General features: G+C 39.4%; 1 protein-coding gene across 6 annotated transcripts in view; it reads right to left on the bottom strand.

Annotated features, from left to right (window-relative positions):
* Positions 1-22,593, bottom strand: part of LAMA2 (laminin subunit alpha 2) — a 482,162-nt gene that overhangs the window by 134,186 nt on the left and 325,383 nt on the right. For 5 of the 6 annotated variants that reach the window (XR_010919459.1, XM_067546727.1, XM_067546728.1 and 2 more), the window contains 7 exons: positions 21,647-21,904; positions 18,148-18,328; positions 12,962-13,098; positions 7,443-7,679; positions 5,668-5,811; positions 1,024-1,203; positions 9-197 (listed from right to left, as the gene is read on the bottom strand). Coding sequence is in view for 5 of the 6 variants with exons in the window: in XM_067546727.1 (XP_067402828.1) it covers positions 9-197; positions 1,024-1,203; positions 5,668-5,811; positions 7,443-7,679; positions 12,962-13,098; positions 18,148-18,328; positions 21,647-21,904 (1,326 nt within the window). In the remaining variant the exon portion in view is untranslated. The remainder of the gene's footprint in view (positions 1-8; positions 198-1,023; positions 1,204-5,667; positions 5,812-7,442; positions 7,680-12,961; positions 13,099-18,147; positions 18,329-21,646; positions 21,905-22,593) is intronic. The other variant, XM_067546730.1, reaches the window with a different exon arrangement.

Below are 22,593 nucleotides of genomic sequence, written 5' to 3'. Positions count from 1 at the left end.
AACATTACCTCTGTCATCTCTATCTCATGCCTCGTCAGCTGGCCAATCAAAGGGGCAGACATATGCTGGATGATAATTCTAGTATGTGTGGGAGGCCCACCTCTGATGATGACCTGGGGTTTATAGGTAGCAAAACCTGTCTCCTCGCGTGCTTCAAAGTAGATTGCATATTTCAGTTTTCCTCCATAAGCAGTCAGCTAACAAAGCAAAACAAAGAATACAGAGACACCAGTTACAGTGAGCTACAAATATCTCTCTGTGCATACATGATGGATATATAAGTATTACAAATGGGTGTAGAGATACATGAATTGAGGCATGGGCCACATGGAATATATGGAGATCAAGGACTGTGCACAGACATACATGAAGGCAATCTTTTTCTACAGAACTGTAAAAATAAATGCTATGTTCCTCTGTGCCTGCCTTTGTGGCAATATCAATATTCCCATAAACCCAGTCAGGGGTCTCCAAAAGTGCAACACACAGCAGAGCCACAGAGGTGCATAAGGTCCTTGTTTCAAACATTTTCAACAAACTGGGTCTACACAAGATATACAAAGCTTGTATAATATTTCTGTCAGATTGGCAGAGGCAGGGAGTCACCAGAGTGAAATATAAACTTAATACAATTACCCCCCCTTGTTTTTTTAATAGTAGTTTTATGAAAAGCTCCATCTTCTGCAAATAAATAAAATCACAAGCTGAAAATCTGGAATTCCTCACAGATCTGCTGGCTATCATTGCATTGCTTGCAATAAAATTCCCATTAGTAGCATATTTCTTATGTATTCATATGATCAAATATCTAGTTTAAGATGGTATTGATGTTACAGGATTCCAAGTTTTGATGATAATAGCATTTCCTATTATTTTATAACAATTTTGCCATGACAAATGGTAACAACAAAAATATTTATTCTGTGCAAGCACCTTCCAGTTTGATGTGATTTTGCCAATAGAGGAATTAGAGGTATTTGTAAAATGTCAACTCCCATCAGAATTCAAAGGAATCTTGTCTACCTTTCGTCCTCCAAACTGCTCCGGCAGTTTCCAATAAATAGGTTCTGATTGGAGATCTTGCATCACCAGTTCAATGTTAGCTACTATCTCTGGATGCTGGAATACAACCCCTTTGGTAGTGCTGTTCTGAAGATTTTCATCTACCAGTTGTAGAACCACCTGCTCTGGCTTCAAGGTCAGCTGCACATATTTAAAGGGATTAAAAAGAAAAACCAAGCAGTTTATTTTTTTCAAACTTTTTTCATGTAGGCCAAGTCTTGTTCTTCTTTTATTTTTAATTCTCTTAAAAACTGGTTGTAATTATTTCCATCCTAGATTATGGAGCCCTTAGTCATGCTAGTAGTCCCACTAAACACAACTATTTGAGTAAGTGCGAATCAGGGTACCACCATCCAGCCCTTTGCATTTAGTGTTCATGAAAGTGAGTAACAAGTAGCCCTGACTAACAGCTAGTATGACATGAGTAGGTGTCTGAAAGTTCTTCACAGACCTCTGCCAATGTAGCTTTTTTAGAAGACTTTGACATGCCTATTATTTCAATCCTGGGCCACACTTCTGTTCAGAGCCTGAGAATCTTACATTAAGATGAAACACAGCTCTTGTTTTCACTTAGGACCTCAGGGTTGACAGGCGTAACGTAGGCAATGTGAGAATAGCTATTTCCTGTTAGAAGCTCTAAGGCTGTATTGAGCATACTCCAGTGGGTTGGAGGGCATGTGAGGAAGTTTTTCTAAGATGGAGGCTGATTAGTTGTCTATATGAACCTGTACCAGAATAAAATATTTATTTTTTCAGTTCTAATCTGTTTTGGGCCTCCATATACTACATTGGCAATGAGGATAGACTGAAAACCACCAGCAAGTTCTATACACTGTAAATTATATACAGTAAATGACATGCTGTGGGATTAGGGTGACCAGATGGCAAGTGCGAAAAATCAAGACAGGGGTAGAGGGAAATAAACACCTATGTAAGAAAAAGTCCCGAATATCAGGACTGTCCCTATAAAATTGGGACATCTGGTCACTCTATGTGGGATAGATTTATCTGTAGTTCAGTGATGAAAGAATTCAAAGATGTCTGTTGGAAGAGTGCACCTTTGTTCTGAAAAAACTCTGGAAATAGCATGAGACATGGAAGTAGGTGCACAGCATGCTTTGGGTACTAAGCAGCAGGTAGATAGCCCAACTGCTATGGGTACCAGACTCAAATGATCCAGCATTCCACACAAAAGAAATGAATCTTTCAGTAAACAGAAGTACGTCCTTTAGACACACAACATTGCTTTAGGTGTGGGGAGAAACATGACCATATCCTCCTGTCCACATAAGGCTACGGATTGCTGGATTTGCCAGAAGTGAGGTCATCTTGCAAAAGCATGCTGTACAAAATGGACACATGGAAGGGAAAACGTGGGTCACAAGAAAGAGGCTCATCATATTGTAGAGAAGGAAGAGGAGCCAAAGCTGAGGACTCAGTGTATACTACGTTTAATGTTACCAACAAAAGGCAAAAGGAGATGCCACTGCAAGTGGATGTTACAATTGATGGACAAAGAATAACCCTGGAGACTGACACAGGAGCTTCTGTCTATAATCAGTAAGATTACTTTTATCACCAGTTGTGGCCAAGGGACAATACACTGTAGCTGGAAGCAGCAAAGGTGGTGTTATGTACATATTTAGGAGAACAATTTCCAGTCAAAGGTACAGTCAATGTGGAGATGGGATATCAGGACCAGAAGCTATGCTTACCTTTAATAGTAGTGAAAAGGGAAGGCTCCAGCCTCCTGGTGCAAGACCGGTTAAAACTATTAAAATGCAGTTGGGCAGATATCAGCCATGTCTATACACTAGATGTAGAAGCGCATTTTGAAAAGCACTCAAAAGCTGTTCAGGAAGGGTCTTGATACTTTCAAAGGGATCATTGGCAGAATTTACATGGATCCAAGATGTTAAACCATGTTTCTTTAAGCCAAGACAAGTACCCTATGCCATGAGCCATAAGGTAGACAAAGAACTGGACCAATTACAGGCAGCTGATATTATTGAGCCTGTCCAATTCTCAGACTAGGATGCTCCTATTGTCCCAGTGTTGAAATCAATCAGTGGAGTGAGGCTATGCGGGAACAACAACGTTACAGTCAATCGTATCCACTCCTCAGGATTGAAGACCTGTACGCTGCTTATCTGGGTGGAAAACTTTCACAAAAATTGGATTAAGTAATGCATACCTCCAAATGTCTCTGGACAATGGTTCTCAAGGGTATGTAATGATCAATATTCCCAAAAGGGTTGTTTCATTACAACTTCCTCCCATTCAGAGTGTCAGCAGTCAGGCATTTTTCAAAGCGCAATGGACAATTTATTCCAAGACATGCCACATGTCTGTGTGTGTACCTTGATGATATCCTGATTACAGGGGACTCTGAGTCAGAACACTTGCAAAATTTGGACCAGGTACTACAAAAATTGTCTGATGAAGGTATGCATGTGAAGAGGGAGAAGTGTATTTTTTCAGGCTGCTGAAGTCATTTACCTGGGAACAAAACTGATGCAACTGGCTTACATCCAGTAGAGGAGAAGGTATGCACCATTACTGAAGTACCACCACCAAAGTCAGTGTCCAAACTGACATTCTTTCTAGATCCGCTAAATTATTATGGTAAATTTTTATCCAACTTGGCATCTGTACTGACTCAGTTACTACAAACTGTTACGGAAAGGGATAAAATTCTAGTGAAGTCAAAAACAAGAAACAGCTTTTGCAGAAGCAAAGGAATTGCTACAGTCATCAAACCTTTTAGTTTATTATGAAAGCCAGAAAGAGCTAGTATTGTCTTGTGATGCCTCAACATCCAAAGTGGGAGTAATACTAACCCACCAAATGTCAGGTGGATCTGAGCATCCCATCAATCATGCATCAAGGTCACTAGTTCCAACAGAAAAAAAATTATTCCAAACCAGAAAGAGAAGTGTTATCAGTGGTCTTTGGGGTAAAGAAGTTACACTCTTACCTATATGGCAGGCATTTTTTTATACACTCAGACTGTAAACTTCTGAAAGATCTTTTTGGTGAGTGCAAACCTGTACTCCCTATGGCAACTACCAGAATTCAGAGATGGGTTCTCACCTTATCAGCTTATGACTATGAGTTTGATTATAAACCTTGAAAAACATTCAGTAATGTAGATGCACTGAATAGACTTCCTTTACTGGACAGCCCCAAAGTACCTCAACCTGAAGGAAAATCAATAATACGCCAGCCAAATCATTGCTGTGGTCAGAAGAAAACTGGAATAACTTCTGCCCAGAATTACCGAGATTGTTCATAGAAAGTATGTGGCAAGCTGGACAAACACAGGGTGAACAATAAAATAAAAATCAGAATGCAAACACCATAATGCTAAGGAGTCAGGAACAACAATTAAGCTAAGAAAAATCACATCTGGGTTTCACAAATTGCCAGTTGGGCACTGAGGAAGAGAACAGGCAAAGCACTGTATTCAATTATTGTGCTGATTGTATTCTCAGGGGCTTCTGAGCAGTGATAAGACATGGGAGCATTCCTTCCAATTGCCAGCTTCAAAGTCACATTCCTGGAGGTGTCTCTTGCCACCATGCACCAAGTACATCAGACAGCAAGAAAGTGGTTATCACACATAAACTACACTAAAGGTTTTCATCAGCCTCATGAAGCCTGTGAATTTATGGCTTTTCCAATGGCACTGACTCAGTTTTGAGACAGACTGGGGTATTCAAAACTATAAAGGCCCAAGTAGCCTGTGATGTTAATCTGCAAATTCTTGTTTAAATCTCAGAATTCAAAGAGGGGCATTAATCATTAGACATGGAATAAACAACAGTTATAAATAATGCTTCAGCTTTATACCCTCATGTAAAGACCAAATCTGAGTTTGCAAAAAGAATTGATGCTTTCATTAGCTCTGTGGCACGACTAGTTTTATCACCTTCCTCTCAGCCCAACCCATGTCGGATTGGTAAAGTTGCCCCAACTCGGCTCATCTGGAATCCCTCTCCTTATACCAGGAGGAAGAAAAAGTGCTAGAGATAAACAGAGGACTTCAGTCATCCGGACTGTCAATCCAGCATGAGGTCTGTGGTACCTCTCTCATCTGAGGGGACAGGTCATTTGTTGTTCAGGTGGGGTCCGCCCACCAACCCAGGATTTAAATAGATCAGCATCTGTCACAAGCACTACTTTAAAAGAATTGGAAAGGGAAAAAATGAGGAGTTTCAAATCAAATCAATTCTACATATTTAACAACAAGCAACAATGACCCTGGACTATGGTTAGGGAAACTGTGCAACAAGTTCAGATTCTCATCTCTGTATCAGTGCTCTAGTGCACTGGATCTTCCTAACACAATTTTCCTACACTTGACTACATTGCTTTTTACTGGGTTTTAATAGCTTTACTTTGGCTTGACATCTATTACCCTATCAAACAATTTTTTTAATGCCTTGACCCTGATTGTCTAATAAAACATGCTCCTCTCTCTACATCTGAAAGTACGCAGGGGAAAAGATTGCTTAAACGTTTTGCCATTTTCTGTGCCTGACTAAAAGACGCCAGCAGGAAACAACATTATTGCATTACACGGCTCAGCAGTTCCCTACTCACCCACATGCGGATCAGCCCCTTTGCCTCACTGCACTGAGTAGTCAGGCCAAAGCAATAGCAGCTGCTGCAGCCAAGTGGGTTTTTGGCATAGAGTCCAAACATTCCAGACCTGCACCTGTCACAGTGGACACCTTCCACATTAACCTGCATGAGAAAGAGCACAGGGAAGTTTTATTTAGACACACCAAAAAACAAAACCAACCCACCCACACCGCCCAACACACACACATCCCACATGCAATAAGGGGGTTTGGATGAGAAGGTTTAAGAAAAGATTTAAGGCTCCAATCACACATATATCATATCTCTATCCATATGTGTGGACAGAGGATGCTGGTTCCATGTTGGCAGAGGTACCTGTAGGAAATCAAATTGTACTTCTGACATGGATGGCTTAGCAGTTAATTGATAAAAATCGGTGAAATTATGCCCTCTAAAATTGAGGGGTTAATCAAACCTTTTGTCTGCTATGAGTTTATCTCCTCACTTCAGAATATTTAAGGTATGGTACGAACTGTACTTACCGAGGAATTAATTTTTTATAGAAATATCAAGGGTGGAAAAACATTCCCACTTTCTCTCTTCATCTGATTGTTTTTTTCGCATCATTGAACAACATTTAAAGGGCTGAAATGTGCAGGTATTCACTGTTGTAATGTCAATACTTTTAATTTCATTACACGGTTATTCCCAATAAAGAAAGCTAGACTGTGTAGCACTGGATGTATATATCATTTACACAGAGCCTCTTTGAAAGGATTTTGAAATTCTGTGGTATTTTAACTCTCACAGGCAATATTAAAGAGTGGATTATTTTATTTAAAGAACAATGTCAATATAAAACATACCAGGAAAAATTATCTATTTCTGTTAGTAACACCAAATCATAGTATTAAAATTGAAAGTATGTTGACTATCTAATTTCATTTACACTGTTTAACTTTTTTTCTATCAGCCTAAAATGGTCAATTTCACTGCTTTTGCTCCAACTTAGTTTTGGTTTCTGGTTCTTATATGAGTTCCATTCTGTTGTCTTTGGATTCACAATGATGCCAGAATCACGTAAATAAAAACAACTGCTTTCATCAAAATTTAAAAATCCAACCAAAGAAAACATTTCTACATAAGGCTTTGTAAAATCCTCTTTCCCCTTTTGGGAGCTATTCTTTAGGCCTAAAACATGTTGGTCAGCATCCATTTAGCCAAGAAATGATCTAGCAATAATAATAATTTCAGCTCCCCCTTCTTTAATTACTAGCCCTCTACTCTCTGTGCATGTTTGGATGTTGAAACAGAATGAAGGATCCTAAAATGGAGTCACTCTGATGAGAAACACAGGTATTATTGAGACAAATTCTATAGCCCTTACTCAACAAAACTGCCACTGAAGTCAATGTCCCAGTTGCTATTACCCAGAAAGTCACTCAACTTTGCCAAATGGCTAGTTGTTTGCACTGAATATGATTAACATGGTAACAGTTCTGTAAGGACAGGAAGAAAAACATAAAATAAGAAAAAAAATCTAAGTCGAAGCCACATTTGGAAACGTGCTTTATTAAGCTTTTTAACGGATGATAGTGTAATACTTAGTTAAGTGTCTGTTTCTCCCTCTAGTTGCAAGACCCTCAGCAAGGATAAAAGACCTACTATTACAAGCAACTAATGGAGTTTGTTTACTGTAGGTCCTGTGATATCCCCACTGACAACCTGTTGTGATAGGCGAGTACAAACTCTCCTTAACTTCAAAGCAGGTTCCTATGGCACCATTGCCCTACCTTGCAGCTACATTGCCCTGTGCGATCAGCACATGAACATTTTTCCATCCCTCCATCACATGTCTGTGGATCAGTCCCTGCCAGAAAGCAGTCACAGGTAATGCACTGCGGGTATTTCCAATATCCCAGTCTGCACTGTGTGCATTTGTCCCCAGAGAATTCCGGGTGGCAAAAGCAGTAGCCTGTATCCAAGTTACACTGGAAACTGAGGGATCCAACCACACTGCAGTCACAGGCCTATAAAGAAGAGAGACAATGACAGATTTTAATCACATTTTTGGTAGGAAGTCTTGTCATTTTCAGCCAGATATGAACACAGGTGACCTGGGAGTTCCTATACAGTCATGTATTTCCAGTGTTAACAGCAATGCACCTATATCAGAAGGCCAGAATCTAGTTAGGGGACAGGAATTAACCTACATGTATTTACAATATTGTTTTTGTTTTCAGCATATTTTATTTATCACCTCAGGCTTATGCATTGTAAATGAACCAGTCTAGTGGCCTGGTGTGTGGCCTCTGAGTCTGAGGTAGCAGAGTGAGAAAAACAATGCGCTTTGTTAAACCCACAGACAAATCCTTACATCCTGTGCAGGGCAGGCTCAAACAAAACTGCCAGAAATGCAACTGCCAAAGGTCTCAATCCCAGCCCCACCAAGGCCCACCAGAGGTAGTGCAATGATTATTACTTATGTTCCAGTGCATGGACAACACACTTTGTGCAGGCAGAACTCCAGAATGATGATAGCAGTTAAACTCTCTGAGGAATGAGGATTCAACTGTCTCGGGCACATCAGAGGTTCCTCCCTTACTTCTTTGTTACCTACCACAAACACCATGGACATTATTCCAGTGGCTCTCAACCTTTCCAGACTACTGCATTCGTTTTGCATGCCCCAAGTTTCACCTGACTTAAAAACTATTCGCTTACAAAATCAGACATAAAAATACAAAAGTGTCACAGCACACTCTTACTGAAAAATTGCTTACTTTCTCATTTTTACCATATAATTATAAAATAAATCAATTGGAATATAAATATTGTACGTACATTTCAGTGTATACCATATAGAGCAGTATAAACAAGTCATTATCTCTATGAAATTTTCATTTGTACTGACTTTGTTAGTGCTTTTTTTATAGCCTCTTGTAAAACTAGGCAAATATCCAGATGAATCGATGTACCCCCTAGAAGACCTCTGCATACTGCCAGGAGCACATGTATCCCTGGTTGAGAACCACTGCCTTATTCCATCCTCCACTTCAGCAAGAATGATACAGTTGTTTGGGAGAAATCTGAACACCGAATTTGAGGCCTTTCAGTCAGGTGGCCTTCAAATAAATGACCTTGCATGGGGTCCTATATGTCCCACAGAGAAGCAGGTAGTAAATGAAGCAGAAGGCCTCCAAAGAGTAATAGAATCCATCAATAGTATTATCGTGACTATTCTGTAATGCTAGCATAGAACATTCAATTTAATCAGTGACATGATGGGAGCCTCATATCAAGAAACGTAGCTTACAATAGCGGTGTTGTTCCAGTGTCAGTAGTACACGTTGCCACAGTAACTGGTCTGGACACACTCACTAAAATTAAGGAACTAAAATTGGCAGGGAGAGGGACAAAATTTGCAGATTTAGTTTCTCTTCCCAATTAAAATCTTGTTAACATGACTAGCTACAGCATCCCATCTGAATTCAAAAGACCCGCTCACAGCATAGATCATTTATATGACAGACACACACTCAATCTTTACTGACTGCAACAGAAACATTAAAATGGTTAGCAAATGTTTAACAGGCTGCTGCATAAAACCTTTTCAAAGCAGTATGCTTATACAATAAGTTATGCCAGATGATAAAGCCTATAGAACAAACAGTTCACCACACACACAGATAGCTTGGGGTGCAATATAAAAACCTAAATAACAATCAAATGTAATGTTTCTTTTGCAAGGAGCCAGTTTTATGCAATGTTCTCCAGCCCAAGAGTTATGACAGGCTCTGAAATTGGCTCCACTAAGAGCTCAAGCGGCGTGAGCATTCACACCTCACCTTGGAAAAATTAGTTGCAACATGCTAAAAAGGAAGATGTGGCTGATCCATCATTATTAATTTAGGGAATGCCATGACAGCTGCCATGCTAATACTCTCATATAAAAGACAAACAGAGAATGGATTCCACAGCTCAGACAAGGGTCTTCACCCCTATTAGGCTGGTTTCAGAAGCCAAGCATTCTATATTGCAGCAGAAAGGCAAAGATTTTACAAGAGGAGCTTCACACACGCACAGAAAAGATTTTAGATAATTAGTTAGCAACTTGAGCTATATGAGAAACACCCCTTTAAGGAAGGTCATTAATGGTGTATGACTATGTTCAGGAAATGCACACTCTTCTGGCGTAATTGCAGCAGTATTAAACCCCATTTTGTCAATGTGAGCGGCAGAGAGAAGCAGATATTTGAACTTGGTATAATATTCGCTGTCATTAGTTTTCAGCCTTGGCTGAATGATACACATCTTACTTCACTGTATGTCATTGCCATATCTTTCAAACCCTCCCCATGCCTGCCTCACATCCTCTCATCTTTTCATCCCCTCTCCTTTCTTCTCTTCTCCTTCCCTTCTTTCTTTTTCTTAACTCTTGTGTCAAACAATGGGATTTAGATGCTCATAGGAAGTCTACAGAGCTCTTAAAATAAGGGCATACAACCCAGTTTAGAAAACACTTTTAATTACTTTTGCTTCCCCTCCACTTTCTCTCTTCCATAGATGTCTAAATACATGTTGAAGGTGTCCTTGCACTGAAGTCCAAGGTAAAATTCCCACTGATGTCAGATTCATGAACTCAGTAAAGGTGTTCTATACAGACACTGTATATCACTTGTTACTATATGTTTGTACTAAATATAAACAAATTGTGATTGTGATAGACATATCAATTTCCTAGAATATCCTGGACAAACCTTATTGAATTAAGTTTAAGTATCTTAGGGGTTTGTTGTATTAAAAATGCAAATTTTATGTATTATTTAGGGATTGTATGTAATGTCTCTAGGGAGGAGACCTGACTAATGTAAACCCTGGGAAGTGTTATGAGCTTCCAAAGACTGTCTGAAATAATGATAACTTTTAAAGTTAACTCCTCCAGTTATGCAAAAGCCCCAGCCTTTTGAAGCTATACCCTGAGGAGATACCAATTGTCTACGAATCCTCTATTCCCAAATCAAAGACGCAGCCTGATTAAAGGAGAGACTCACAGATTCATGGGTGTTGTGAGCCGAGGCGATTATGAACTTGTAATCACTGGCAAACCCCTAGAGGAATGGTTCATCCGCCAGAGCCCTGGTTGGAGTCAGGGTGTGATCTCTGGTAAGCTTATTAGCATGTGTGTAGGTTCTGTTATTATTTTAAATATGTTTTCTCTGTAATGCTTTCATTTTAAGAATAAATGTGCTTGCTTAGAAAGAGCTGTGTGGTAAGCTAACTGTGGGCAGTTTATAATCTCTAAGGAAGGAAGGCAAAGCAGTCCCCTGAGTCAGTCTGTCTTGCTGAGGAGTTCATAGAATCATAGAAGATGAGGGTTGAAAGGGATCTCAGGAGGTCATCAAATCCAACCTCCTGCTCAAAGCAGGACCCAACCCCAACTAAACCATCCCAGCCAGGGCTTTGTCAAGCCGCACCTTAAAAACCACCAAAGATGGAAATTTTACCACCTCCCTAGGTAACCCATTCCAATGCTTCACCACCCTCCTAGTGAAAAATTTTTCTTAATATCCAACCTAGACTTCCCCCACTGCAACTTGAGACCATTGCTCCTAGTTATCTCATCTACTACCACTGAAAACAGCCTAGTTCCATCCTCCCTGGAAACCCCTTTCAGGTAGTTAAAGGCTGCTATCAAATTCCCCCTCATTCTTCTCTTCTGCAGACTAAATAAGCCCAGTTCCCTCAGCTTCTCCTCATAAGTTTTGTGCTCCAGCCCCCTAATCATTTTTGTTGCCCTTCTCTGGACTTTCTCCAACTTGTCCATATCCTTTTTGTAGTGGGGATCCAAAACTGGACACAATACTCCAAATGCGGCCTCACCAATGCTGAATACAGGGGAATAATCAGTTCCCTCGATCTGCTGGCAATGCCCCTACTAATGCAGTCCAATATGCCATTAGCCTTCTTGGCAATAAGGGCACACTGTTGACTGTTATCCAGCTTCTTATCCACTGTAACCTCCAGGTCCTTTTCTGCAGAATTGCTGCCTAGCCAGTCAGTCCCCAGTCTGTAGCAGTGCTTGGGATTCTTCTATCCTAAGTGCAGGACTCTGCACTTGTCCTGTTGAACCTCATCAGATTTCTTTTGGCGCAATCCTCTAATTTGTCTAAGTCACTCTCTATCCTATAACTGCCCTCCAGCATAGTTACCACTCTCCCCAGCTTAGTGTCATCTGCAAACTTGCTGAGGGAGCAATCCACCCCATTCTCCAGATCATCAATGAAGATGTTGAACAGAACTGGCCCCAGGACCAATCCCTGGGGCACTCTGCTTGTTACTGGCTGCCAACTAGATATCAAGCCGTTGATCACTACCCATTGAGCCCAATGAGCTAGCCAGCTTTCTATCCATCTTATAATTCCATTCATCCAACCTATACTACTTTAACTTGCTGATAAGAATACTGTGGGAGACCATATCAAAAGCTTTGCTAAAGTCAAGGTCCACCACTTTCGCCACATCCACAGAGTCAGTCATTTCATCATAGAAGGCAGTCAGGTTGGTCAGACATGACTTGCCCTTGGTGAATCCATGTTGACTGTTCCTGATCACTTTCCTCTCTTCCAAGTGCCTCAAAATGGATTCCTTGAGGACCTGGCTCCATGATTTTTCTGGGGACTGAGGTGAGGCTGACCAGTCTATAGTTTCCTCGATCCTCCTTCTTCCCTTTTTTGAAGATGGGCACTATATTTGGCTTTTTCCAGTCATCTGGGACCTTCTCCAATCACCACAAGTTTTCAAAAATAATGGCCAGCTCAGCTTTCTGTCATACTGTAGACAGGGAGCTGTGCAGCCTACCCATCAGTTGGGAGAGAAACCTGGGTCTCCACCCAGAAGAGTGACAGCTGGAGTGCCAAAAGATTAAGAGTGGGTACCCTGGAAGGACCATAGAGGAGAATATAGGTGCAGTTGCCTTGACCTGTGACAGTGATCTTCCCAGCTGTGTTAATATACCTATAATAAAGAAATAATAAACAAACGATACCCAATAGAGCTCAGCATGGATGAAAGCATGTTACAAACAGGGCTGCTGATGTAGCAAATAACAGACTGCATGCCAAGACAGAGAGTCTACAATGTTGAGGTATAAGTCATCAGCACCTATATCGTCGCCCTGATTGATACCAAAACTCACAAACACAACTATGTGGTTCCTTACAAGCCTAAAATTGTATTTTAGCTCCAAACTACTGTACTTTACCGCATAGAAAGCATGGAACACAGAGAGAAAAAATAGAGATCCACTCACCTTGCAACCATTGACAATGTCATGACCCCAGTAATTTGGTGCACATTTATCACACTTCTCTCCTATGGTATTGGGAGGGCACACACAGCGGCCGGTGACTGGATCACAATTACCACCAAGATGGGAACACTCACAAGCTTCAGGGGAGATCAAGAGAGAGAGAAATAAAACAGTGAGAAAGTTACCCTCTCTACTTGTATAGAGCAAGGTTAAGTCCTTTTCCATCTGAGCTTCACTGACATTTTTCTGTTGTCACCTATATATATATATATATATATATATATATAAATGGGAATTAAAGTTATTTCTTCCTCTTGTTCCCTTTTTAGGTCTAAGGATACCTCCGCATCCTTTGTTGTTCTCTGGGATTCCCCTGCAGAGAGGTTCACTGTAGCTAAGTACTTCTATTTTAAGAGGGAGATTTAAAAATAAAAGTTTGCTAATTTTTCTGGCTCCCCTTCTTGTCATCATTTTGCCTCCCAAAGAGGAGGCAAAAAGAGAAAAAGGGAGATGATATAGAATCATAGAATCATTAGACTGGAAGGGATCTCGAGAGGTCATCTAGTCTAGTCTCCTTCACTTATGGCAGGACCAAGTATTATCTAGACCATCCTTGACAGGTGTTTGTCCAACCTGCTCTTAAAAATCTCAAATGACAGAGATTCCACAACCTCCCTAGGCAATTTATTCCAGTGCTTAACTACCCTGACAGTTAGGACGTTTTTCCTAATGTCCAACCTAAACTGCCCTTGCTGCAATTTATATCCATGGCTTCTTGTCCTATTCTCATAGATTAAGAGAACAATTTTTCTCCTTCCTCCTTGTAACCACCTTTTATGTTCTTGCAAACTGTTATCATGCCCTCTCTGTCTTCTCTTCTCCAAACTAAACAAACCCAATTTTTTCAATCTTCCATCATAGGTCATGTTCTCTAGACCATTAATCATTTTCATTGCTCTTCTCTGGACTTTCTCCAATTCGTCCACATCTTTCCTGAAAAGTGGTGCCCAGAACTGGACACAATACTCCAACTGAGGCCTAATCAAAATAGAGTACAGCGGAAGAATTACTTCACATGTCTTACTTACAACACTCCTGCTAATATATCCCAGAACGATGTTTGCTTTTTTTGCAACAGTGTTACACTGTTGACTCATACTGAGCTTGTGATCCACTATGACCCCCAGATCCCGTTCTGCCGTACTCTTTCTCTGAGTAAATATCTTACCATTGAACATACTGCAACTCCAAGTGGAGCTAATAATGTGGGCAGCAGAATCCCCACATACTCCATTGTGATCCCCTTTGGTTGTGTCTGCTTTAGAAGCAGTTAAATAGGTTGGACAGAAATCTAGTTCCAGTTCTTTACCACATTCTGCTTTTAATATCTCTGTAATAAACTCTTTAAAGAAAATTAGACTCTAGTTTCAAATAAAATTTTAAATTTAGAACAACATAGTAATGAAATAGAAGAAAAATAATCAATGAGCTGGATGATAAAATCCAGGATTCTTATGAAGAGAATGATAGCACTAAAGGTCTAACTGGAGCATTTAACAGAGATAATGTGGCTGTTCATAGTAAACCAGAATTTATGGGAAAAACTATTAAATCTACAAATGTTTAGATTCAGGGTATTCCCAACTAATTGTGATTGAAGGACTATCAGTTAAAGTTTTATCTTTTTTAGCTTTATTGGTTGGAATTGAGCCATTTTAAAATATAATGAGCCAGATTATGGTCAATCTAACACTTCCATGAGGGCTTCCACTGGGCACCTCTTAACTCCACATTGTGGACAGGATCTTGGGTGGGAGAGCAGATTCCCTAGGTTGGCAAGGAGTAGGAGCTCTGACCAATACAACTGCACCACTATCTTGGAAAAAATAATTTGCTCAAGGTCCACAGATTATAAAGCCATTGGGACCATCTAGACTGCCATCCTGTATGATACAAGTCACTGGACTTTTCTAAATTAATTCCTGTTTGAAATAAAGCATATTTTTAGATTAACACCCAGTCTTGATTTAATAATTGCCAGTGATGGAGAATCCACTACAACCCTTGGTAAGTTGTTCTAATGGTTACTTACCCTCATTGTTAAAAATATAGATAGGGTAGGTACAGGGTTGGCACTAAAGATCTAACTGGTTTCTCCAGTGGAGGGTTACTCCACCATCACTCCCACACTTTCCACTGGAGCAGAAGAAGAATGGGCAAGCAGTTTGAGACCCTGAATGATGATCCATTCCCTGGTTTGTTTCTAGGGCAGCACAACAATGTATTGCCCCTTGTTTAGGGTTTGTGGAACAACCATAATTTAGCTCACTGAACAGATATAATATACTCATAAAAAGCCTTTTATTGTTCAAAATACTTCTACACCAACTAGAACTAGATAATGAGTATGGCATAGAGATGAAACAGTTATCTATGGTTTGGTAAAAATTGATCTCTCTAAAACAAGTCAACTGCTGCAGAAAAGTATTAAACTTTTGCCTTGAACCTGCAATGATCTCTATGCAGATGAACTCCTGGGCCTACACAGCTCCACTGACTGCATGTTAGCATACAGTTCCAGCCAAGCAGAGCTCACTGAGGGACTGGGGTCTTTGTCATTTGATTTTTCTCCTCTGGATTTCCAGACTTTATCATTATTCCCTGTAAATATTGTTTAATTAAAAATTAATCGATATTACAATATAACATATTTTAGTGTGTGATGTTAATAAATAAAATAATAATAATAATAATAATAAAAACAGAACTCATTGGTTGTAAGTGAAGAAGTGGATTCACATATAGAAATCTCTTATACATTTTTTCTCTATGGATGTCAATAATAAATTGCAATACTTTGTTTTTCTATAATACATCTTTGTAGGTTTTATGTTTTTTTTATTATGCCAAAAATCTCTAAATTATATTCCTTTTGGATAAATGCTAGATAAAAGAGGCCCAATATTTTATTCTACACTTAACTGTCTCTTTGGTGCTCATTTTCAGGGACTTTTTTCTAGCATGATTTGATATACTTAAAAAAATTCCTTCTTTTCTATGTGATCCATTATTCAATTCCTGTATTTTTTGTCTTTTGAAATAATACATAAAAAGCTTACTAAAAATAAATGGGGGGAAACAACTGCATTTTTAACAGAATTCCTCCCTGTCTGTTTTCTTCATTTTAGAACTTGTAAAAATCTGAGTCTTCCTGACATTTTAAGTAGCTGGGTTTTTTTGTACAAACGGCTTTCTCATCTGGTGCAAAGCAAATATATTTCTGTCAAAAATCCCCAAACCAAACAAAGAAACAAACAAAAAACATTTTTCCTGTATTGCTTTCCAAACTTACTATACCATCTTAAATTTTGTCTTTTCGTGTTGGTAGAAACAGAATTTAAGATTTTAATATAAAATCTCATTTATTATCCTTTCACGCCCCTTACCCAGCTACATGAAAAACACTTTGTAGTGAGTGGGGAAAACATGTATTTAAGTATTCTAAAATATTCTAAAAGTATTTTAAGTATGACTAAAACCAGAAAGATTTCACAAAAGAGATGTGATTTCCAGTTCTGCGAACGTTAGAAGAAGAGACAAATAATTAAGACCGGCCAGAAAACAAGAATTTCATGAAAAATGTTGAGGTTTCCACATCTGGTTCTGTTCCAATGTGGAATGAAACCAAAACTTTCAACACTGAGTTAGAGACTGAGACAGTGACTCTAGAGCTCTGCCTGATTTGTACTGGGAACTTGAATTAGTACAACATGTACGAACCATTGGGTGATTGTGTCAGAATCTCTCTCTCTGTTCCAATGAATTGCTAATTATTTACATAAAGTGCAACAGCTTCAATAGGACAGATCAACTCTAAAGCCCAGTGCTTTAGGCACTCCCTAGGAAGCACGAGATCCAGGGTCAAGTCTCTTCTCTGCCAGATTTGGACCATGGATTTGAACCTGGATATTCCATATCCCAAGTGAGTTCCCAAAACACTGGGCTCCTGGCTATTCTGGATGGATCTTGAACTCTCTCTATCCCTCCTCAAAGAAATATGGACCTGAGAATCCTTCCCAAAAGAAGTTTGGTTGAAACTGATATGTTTCTGTGAAAAATGTTGGTTTCAACACACTGGCATTTCCTGACAAAAAATATTTTGTTGGAAAATTCCTGACCAGCTCTACCAATCATGAATACCATTCACAGGACTCTTGTTTTATGTGCTAAGAGCTTTATGATTGAAGTTACCATTAGAGCTGAGTGAATAACTGGTTTTTAGTTTTGTGGGAATTTTTTTGAAAAAATGAACAGAAAATCCATTTCAGATCAAACAAAACTATTTCTCCCCATTCCTTTTAAGGGCTCAATTAACAAAATGGCTGAACAAGGCAGGAATAGTGCTGCTGCCCTCCCTATAACATTAGACCTGTGGTTAGGGAACCCACTGGAGACATGGGAGACCCAGATTCACAATTCCGTCTTAGCTAATGTGGAGAAGGGATTTGAACAGGGGTCTCCCACCACACAGGAGACTGCCCAAACCAGTGGACTATGAGATATTCTGATGTGGTTCTTCTCTCAGTCTCATCTGCTGAAGTTACTCCTTATTTTGTGACTCGTCAGTGGAGCAGGGACTTGAAGCTCCTGTATCTTAGGTGAGTGCCCTAACTACCAGGACAGTGTCATTTTCACTCTCTCTACCCCTATTTGAAGCAGGGACTTGAACCTAAGTCTCCCACAATCCACATGGTGCCCTAGCCACTGGGCTATTGTAGGACTCACTCGCGGACCAGAAATTCCATCCATCATCTGAGACACCTTCCCAACATAAGTTTACTTGAAACTGATCATTTCTGTTCAGTTTAGATGAATCACCATTTTCCAACAAAAAATGTTTAATTTAAAAATTCCTGACCAGCTCTGTACCTATACCTTTTATGTGTACCCATGCTAAAGCAACCATAATTTGGCCGTAAAAGAGGTGTAAGTGGCTCACTCCATATTACCCTGTTTTCTCTCTGTATGTGGAATAGTCTACTAGCACCTCCCATTTACAGCAGCTCTGCCCAGGGTAATGTCTCCACCTTAGATATAGCATAGGGCAGTCCAAGGAAGAGCAAGCTAGAGACTGAGAAGAAAAAATCTGCAACAGGCCGTTAAATGGGACCTGATTGTTTATGTACCAGTGCATCCTCCTTCTTCAAAGTTATAAAATCCATGAGCACAGCGGTCACATTTCTTTCCTGCTATGCCAGGTTGGCAATGGCACTGTCCATTCTCATCACAGTCAAAGGATTTGGAACCAAAAGAATTGCAGTTACAGGGAACGCATCCTCTAGACGACGGTAGGCCAAATGTTCCAGGCTGCCACATAAAACAGAGGAAGAACATTTAATATAGGTGAGGACTACCTACAGAACAAAGAGTTAAATGGAAAATATGCTGGGGACAGAGGGTTTATTTTACTACTTTCCTCCTCAACAGCAATAATAATAATAATTTGAATGAAATTAAAAATAAAGGGTTGAGGGTACAAAAATAAAGAGTTGAGGGTACAAAGTATCTTGCTGGCTCTGATCTAAGTAAGGATTTGATCCAATGTTTATTATAATTAGGGCACCTGGGTTGATGTGTAAGCCTGCTGAGTTTTCCTGTGATGTCTGTTTCTAAAGTCTTCCGACATATGCAAAAAGGGAGAGCAATCAGATTGCAGACAATCTCCCACAGACATACTCATAAGGCATTCCTAAGTATTGTAATTTATTTCAGCAGGGAGATTTTGAAGTCTCCTTGTAGAACTTTGCCATTTAACCTGGCTGTAAGGGCGGCTCCATCTGGCTAAACTGAATATTTGGATTGTGATATTATTGAAGGTTATAGTCAAAAGCTAGCTGAATAAATACAAATACTGACCTATGCTTCAGCACAGTCTCCTATAAGCTTTGCACATTATCATTATGATTTATTACATTTGTCTAATTTAAGGCCCATTCTTGCTCCCACTGAATGGAAACAGGATTGAATGGGAGGATAGATTTCACCTCCTTGGGCCGGGGACCATCTCTCAACACATTTGTCAAACAGTATATATGACTACAGTACACTGTGAATAATGCATAGAGATAACTTAGGAAAAACAACCAAGCCCTCTATTTTGCTGCCAAAATAGAAAAAAAAAAAAAAAGGCATCAAGGTAAAATTATTGGGCCAAATTTAGCTGTGGTATAAGCAAGTGCAACTCTATTTACTTCAATGGAAGCTGCATCCTTTTATTCCAGTTTTGAGTGTTGTCCAATATTTTCAGGGCAATTAAATAGCTCTGACAACCCAAGATAAAGCTATCCAATGAGCCTCTTGTTTCTCCTCTTTTTATTCTCTTTTACTTTTTCTGCATTAACTGCTCTAGGGGCTGTCCAAAATCAAAACCTTATGAAAAATATTCTGCAAAAGTTGAATATCAACTGTTATAACACTGAGCTGCTTCTCCCTTGACCCCATCTGTATGGACAGAAAATACTTGTGAAGAAAGGAAGATAAGGCTTTAATATACATCATACTGGACATATCTATACTGAGCTTTTGGCCATTAGATTAAATTGTTGGCACTAAATTAGCTGAATGGAAGTTCTATGGCAGCACAAAATTCTTTGTAGTAAGATGAGTTCAATTTTACATTAGATATTTGTTTACTGAGAATGTGACAGGGAAACCAAACTTTGCATATGGTGATTTTCTCATTAAAGTGCATGAGGCTGTGGAGGTGGAGTATTTTTGTTTAGTTGAGATGATTTCTAGAGAATGTTAAACTCCATATCACTGTGTTATAGCTTCACTTGAATTTCATTCAGGGCACAACATTCAAGGAAAAATCCAGGTACCTAGCTTGCTACATCTCAATGAATGAAGATGAAAAATTAGATATAAAATTAAAACTATTAGTTAATATTATTTCACATTGACATTAAATTATGCAAGGAGAAAACTTATTACTGTGTAACCTATATTGATAGGGTTAGAGCCTCAGCTGGTCTAAATCAGTGTGGGTTGGCTCAAAGTCCGTGGAGTTGCACTGATTTACAGCACTTGAGGATCTGACCCATGGAGGCAGCTCTACTCTCTGTTGTACATGTAAAACCACATTGACTTCAATGAAATACTATGCAAACAACTAAGGCCTGGGTACTGAAATCTGATCCACAAAGGAGGCATCCTGGGATTCTGCACTGCCACGGGGATCCACCGGCATGGATCAGATTGCTGGGACAGGGTGTATGGGTAGAGGTTGACCAGATGAATCATGTGAAAACTAATGAAGGATCATACATATAACAAGTAATTATCCACATTTTCATTTCTAGATGCTATAGTAAAATGCTACACTCTTCTGTACCTTGGCATGATGAAACATAACACAGAGAAAGGAATATCCAAACTCACGTAAGTACATTCCAAGGTTCAATTAAATCTACAGACCATCGCTAAAGATTTATTTCATAAAGAGGAAGAAACAGATTTCAAAGGCAGAAATGTGAATATGCAAAATCTCAGGATAGCCATTCAAATGAATGCAGTGAAGTAAACATACCCTCGCATGCAGCTCAGCTCTCAGTAAAAGATTTGATAGGATCTAATAAATGCTGTTTATCAGGGTGAAAACCAGTAAAATTGTCTCACAGGCTAGAACCCTGCACTGCGTGAAGGAAGGAAGGAAGGAAGGAAGGATCACCAACGTACTGTATTTTCTACACTGATGAGTTTTGAAGAGTGAAAGATTTTCTGACTAGTCATGCAGTCCCCTTGATGAATCCTCCATAAAATCTGTTTATAACCTGAAATTAATACTCTATTTGATAAGAATCACATTTAATGGGGAGTAAATTTCTCACTTCTAAGACCCCAGATAAGAACAAAGAGATTTGCTGAATCTTTCTGAATATACTATTATGTTTTGTCCTTATGATGGATGTTCATGTGTGTGTAATGTATGTGCAAATAGTATGTGTGTGTGGGTGGTTTTGGGTAACAAAAGTATATCCCAAACACTTCCATTTAGGAACAATGCATTATAATTACACCAGCTTCAAAAAAAGGCTGCTTTGACTGTACATGAAAAATGACAGGACTATCCTAATTATTGTTTTAAGTTTGGGAAATAGGTTCTTCCAACAACATGCACTTTAGCCAGTAAAAGACAAGGTAGCTGGTATGTGAATTAGTGAAAACTCAAGATCTACTATATATGATGATTCAAGACCCATACATATGTCCTTCGTCATCAGGGTTGATCCTTTTCCTGAACTAAATCTTTTGATATCTAGAATCATTAAAGAAATAGAATGAAATCCTGGCCCCAGTGAAGTCAGTGGCAAAATCATTGACTTCAGTGAGGTCAGGATCTCACCCATAATTTCTGTATAATCTATTGATTATGTTGTTTCCAGACTTATTCTGGTATTTATGATTTTGCCTACATTGTGATTTGTACTAGGTCAAATCCTGAAAGTGTGTAAATATTTTAAAAGTCTGTATTTGTACCATGTCGTATTCTTAAGCCTGTGGCTTCTTGTTAAACTGTTAATTTAGCATAACACAGAATGGGTGTAACAATCTCCAACCACTATGTCCCCATGCACAAACAAATTCTGGAATCCAGTCCATGCATCACACAGGTTTTCTGATTACCAAAGCGACAGGCCTGTAAGCACCCCGTGGGCACCCGCTGGCACCTGTGAAGCCCCATCTCTGAGAAGGGACTTGGATTTGCTGAGCAGCCTGTGGATTTTCTTTCCGTTTATGCACTTGTCTGCTGAGCTCGCAGCGTTTACCCATGAATCCTGATTTGCAGATGCATCTCCCCGACATATCACAGCGCAGTGACATGGGTCTGCTGCAGCCACAGGGTATACAGAATTGTTTTTCTGAGGCCCAGAAGTAGTTGGGCTTTAGGAGTGAAAGGCAAAAGAGAGTTAGCAAATGAAGGCAGAGATGTAAGATGGAAAGAAAGATGTTGAGAAAAAAGCACGGCATTAAACAAAGATTAATTCTGCATCTACCCTCTGATAACATACTTAGAATATACAAAACATTGAATTTGGTAATGGGACCTAAACTATAAATAGTATAAAACTAGTAACAACTAGTTTTACTTATTTTATGTGTGTATTGTACAGCAAAGGGCAAATTCTGCCCTCTGTTACACCTGGGAATGTTCCACTGATATCAGTGGGGCTCCCTTAAATGGAACCTTTGACTAATGTTGAAAATCAAAGTGGGACATTTATGGAGGCTCTGACCCAGAAGACTACTTAAATGAGTACATAACAAAGGGTGGGGGTAATCCCTTTCACTTCCATAGAATTTCTAATGTGCTTTATATTAGGCACTTGCTTAGGTGTTTTAACTAATAGGGGGCCAAAGCCAGGAGTTCTCACTCAGCAGTCTATGGAACTACAATAATCCATGAAGCATTTCCTAATGGTCTGAAGAACAAAACACCGTGAAAATGAAAAACTTGGGGACTGGGATGTTGGGTGGGTCCATGAGAGGAACTGTCTTTTGCAATGGTTTTCACAGTATACTTTTGAACTAATGCACCAAGACAAAAGGCAGTTTTGCCACACAAAAAATCT

The sequence above is a fragment of the Emydura macquarii genome, unplaced genomic scaffold, assembly GCF_026122565.2.
Source record: "Emydura macquarii macquarii isolate MOO-44397 ecotype Brisbane River unplaced genomic scaffold, CSIRO-AGI_Emac_v2 contig_1146, whole genome shotgun sequence".
In the NCBI taxonomy this organism is placed as follows: domain Eukaryota; kingdom Metazoa; phylum Chordata; order Testudines; family Chelidae; genus Emydura; species Emydura macquarii.
Note: the sequence above shows the minus strand (reverse complement) of the source record. Positions and strands in the feature narration are given on the sequence as shown.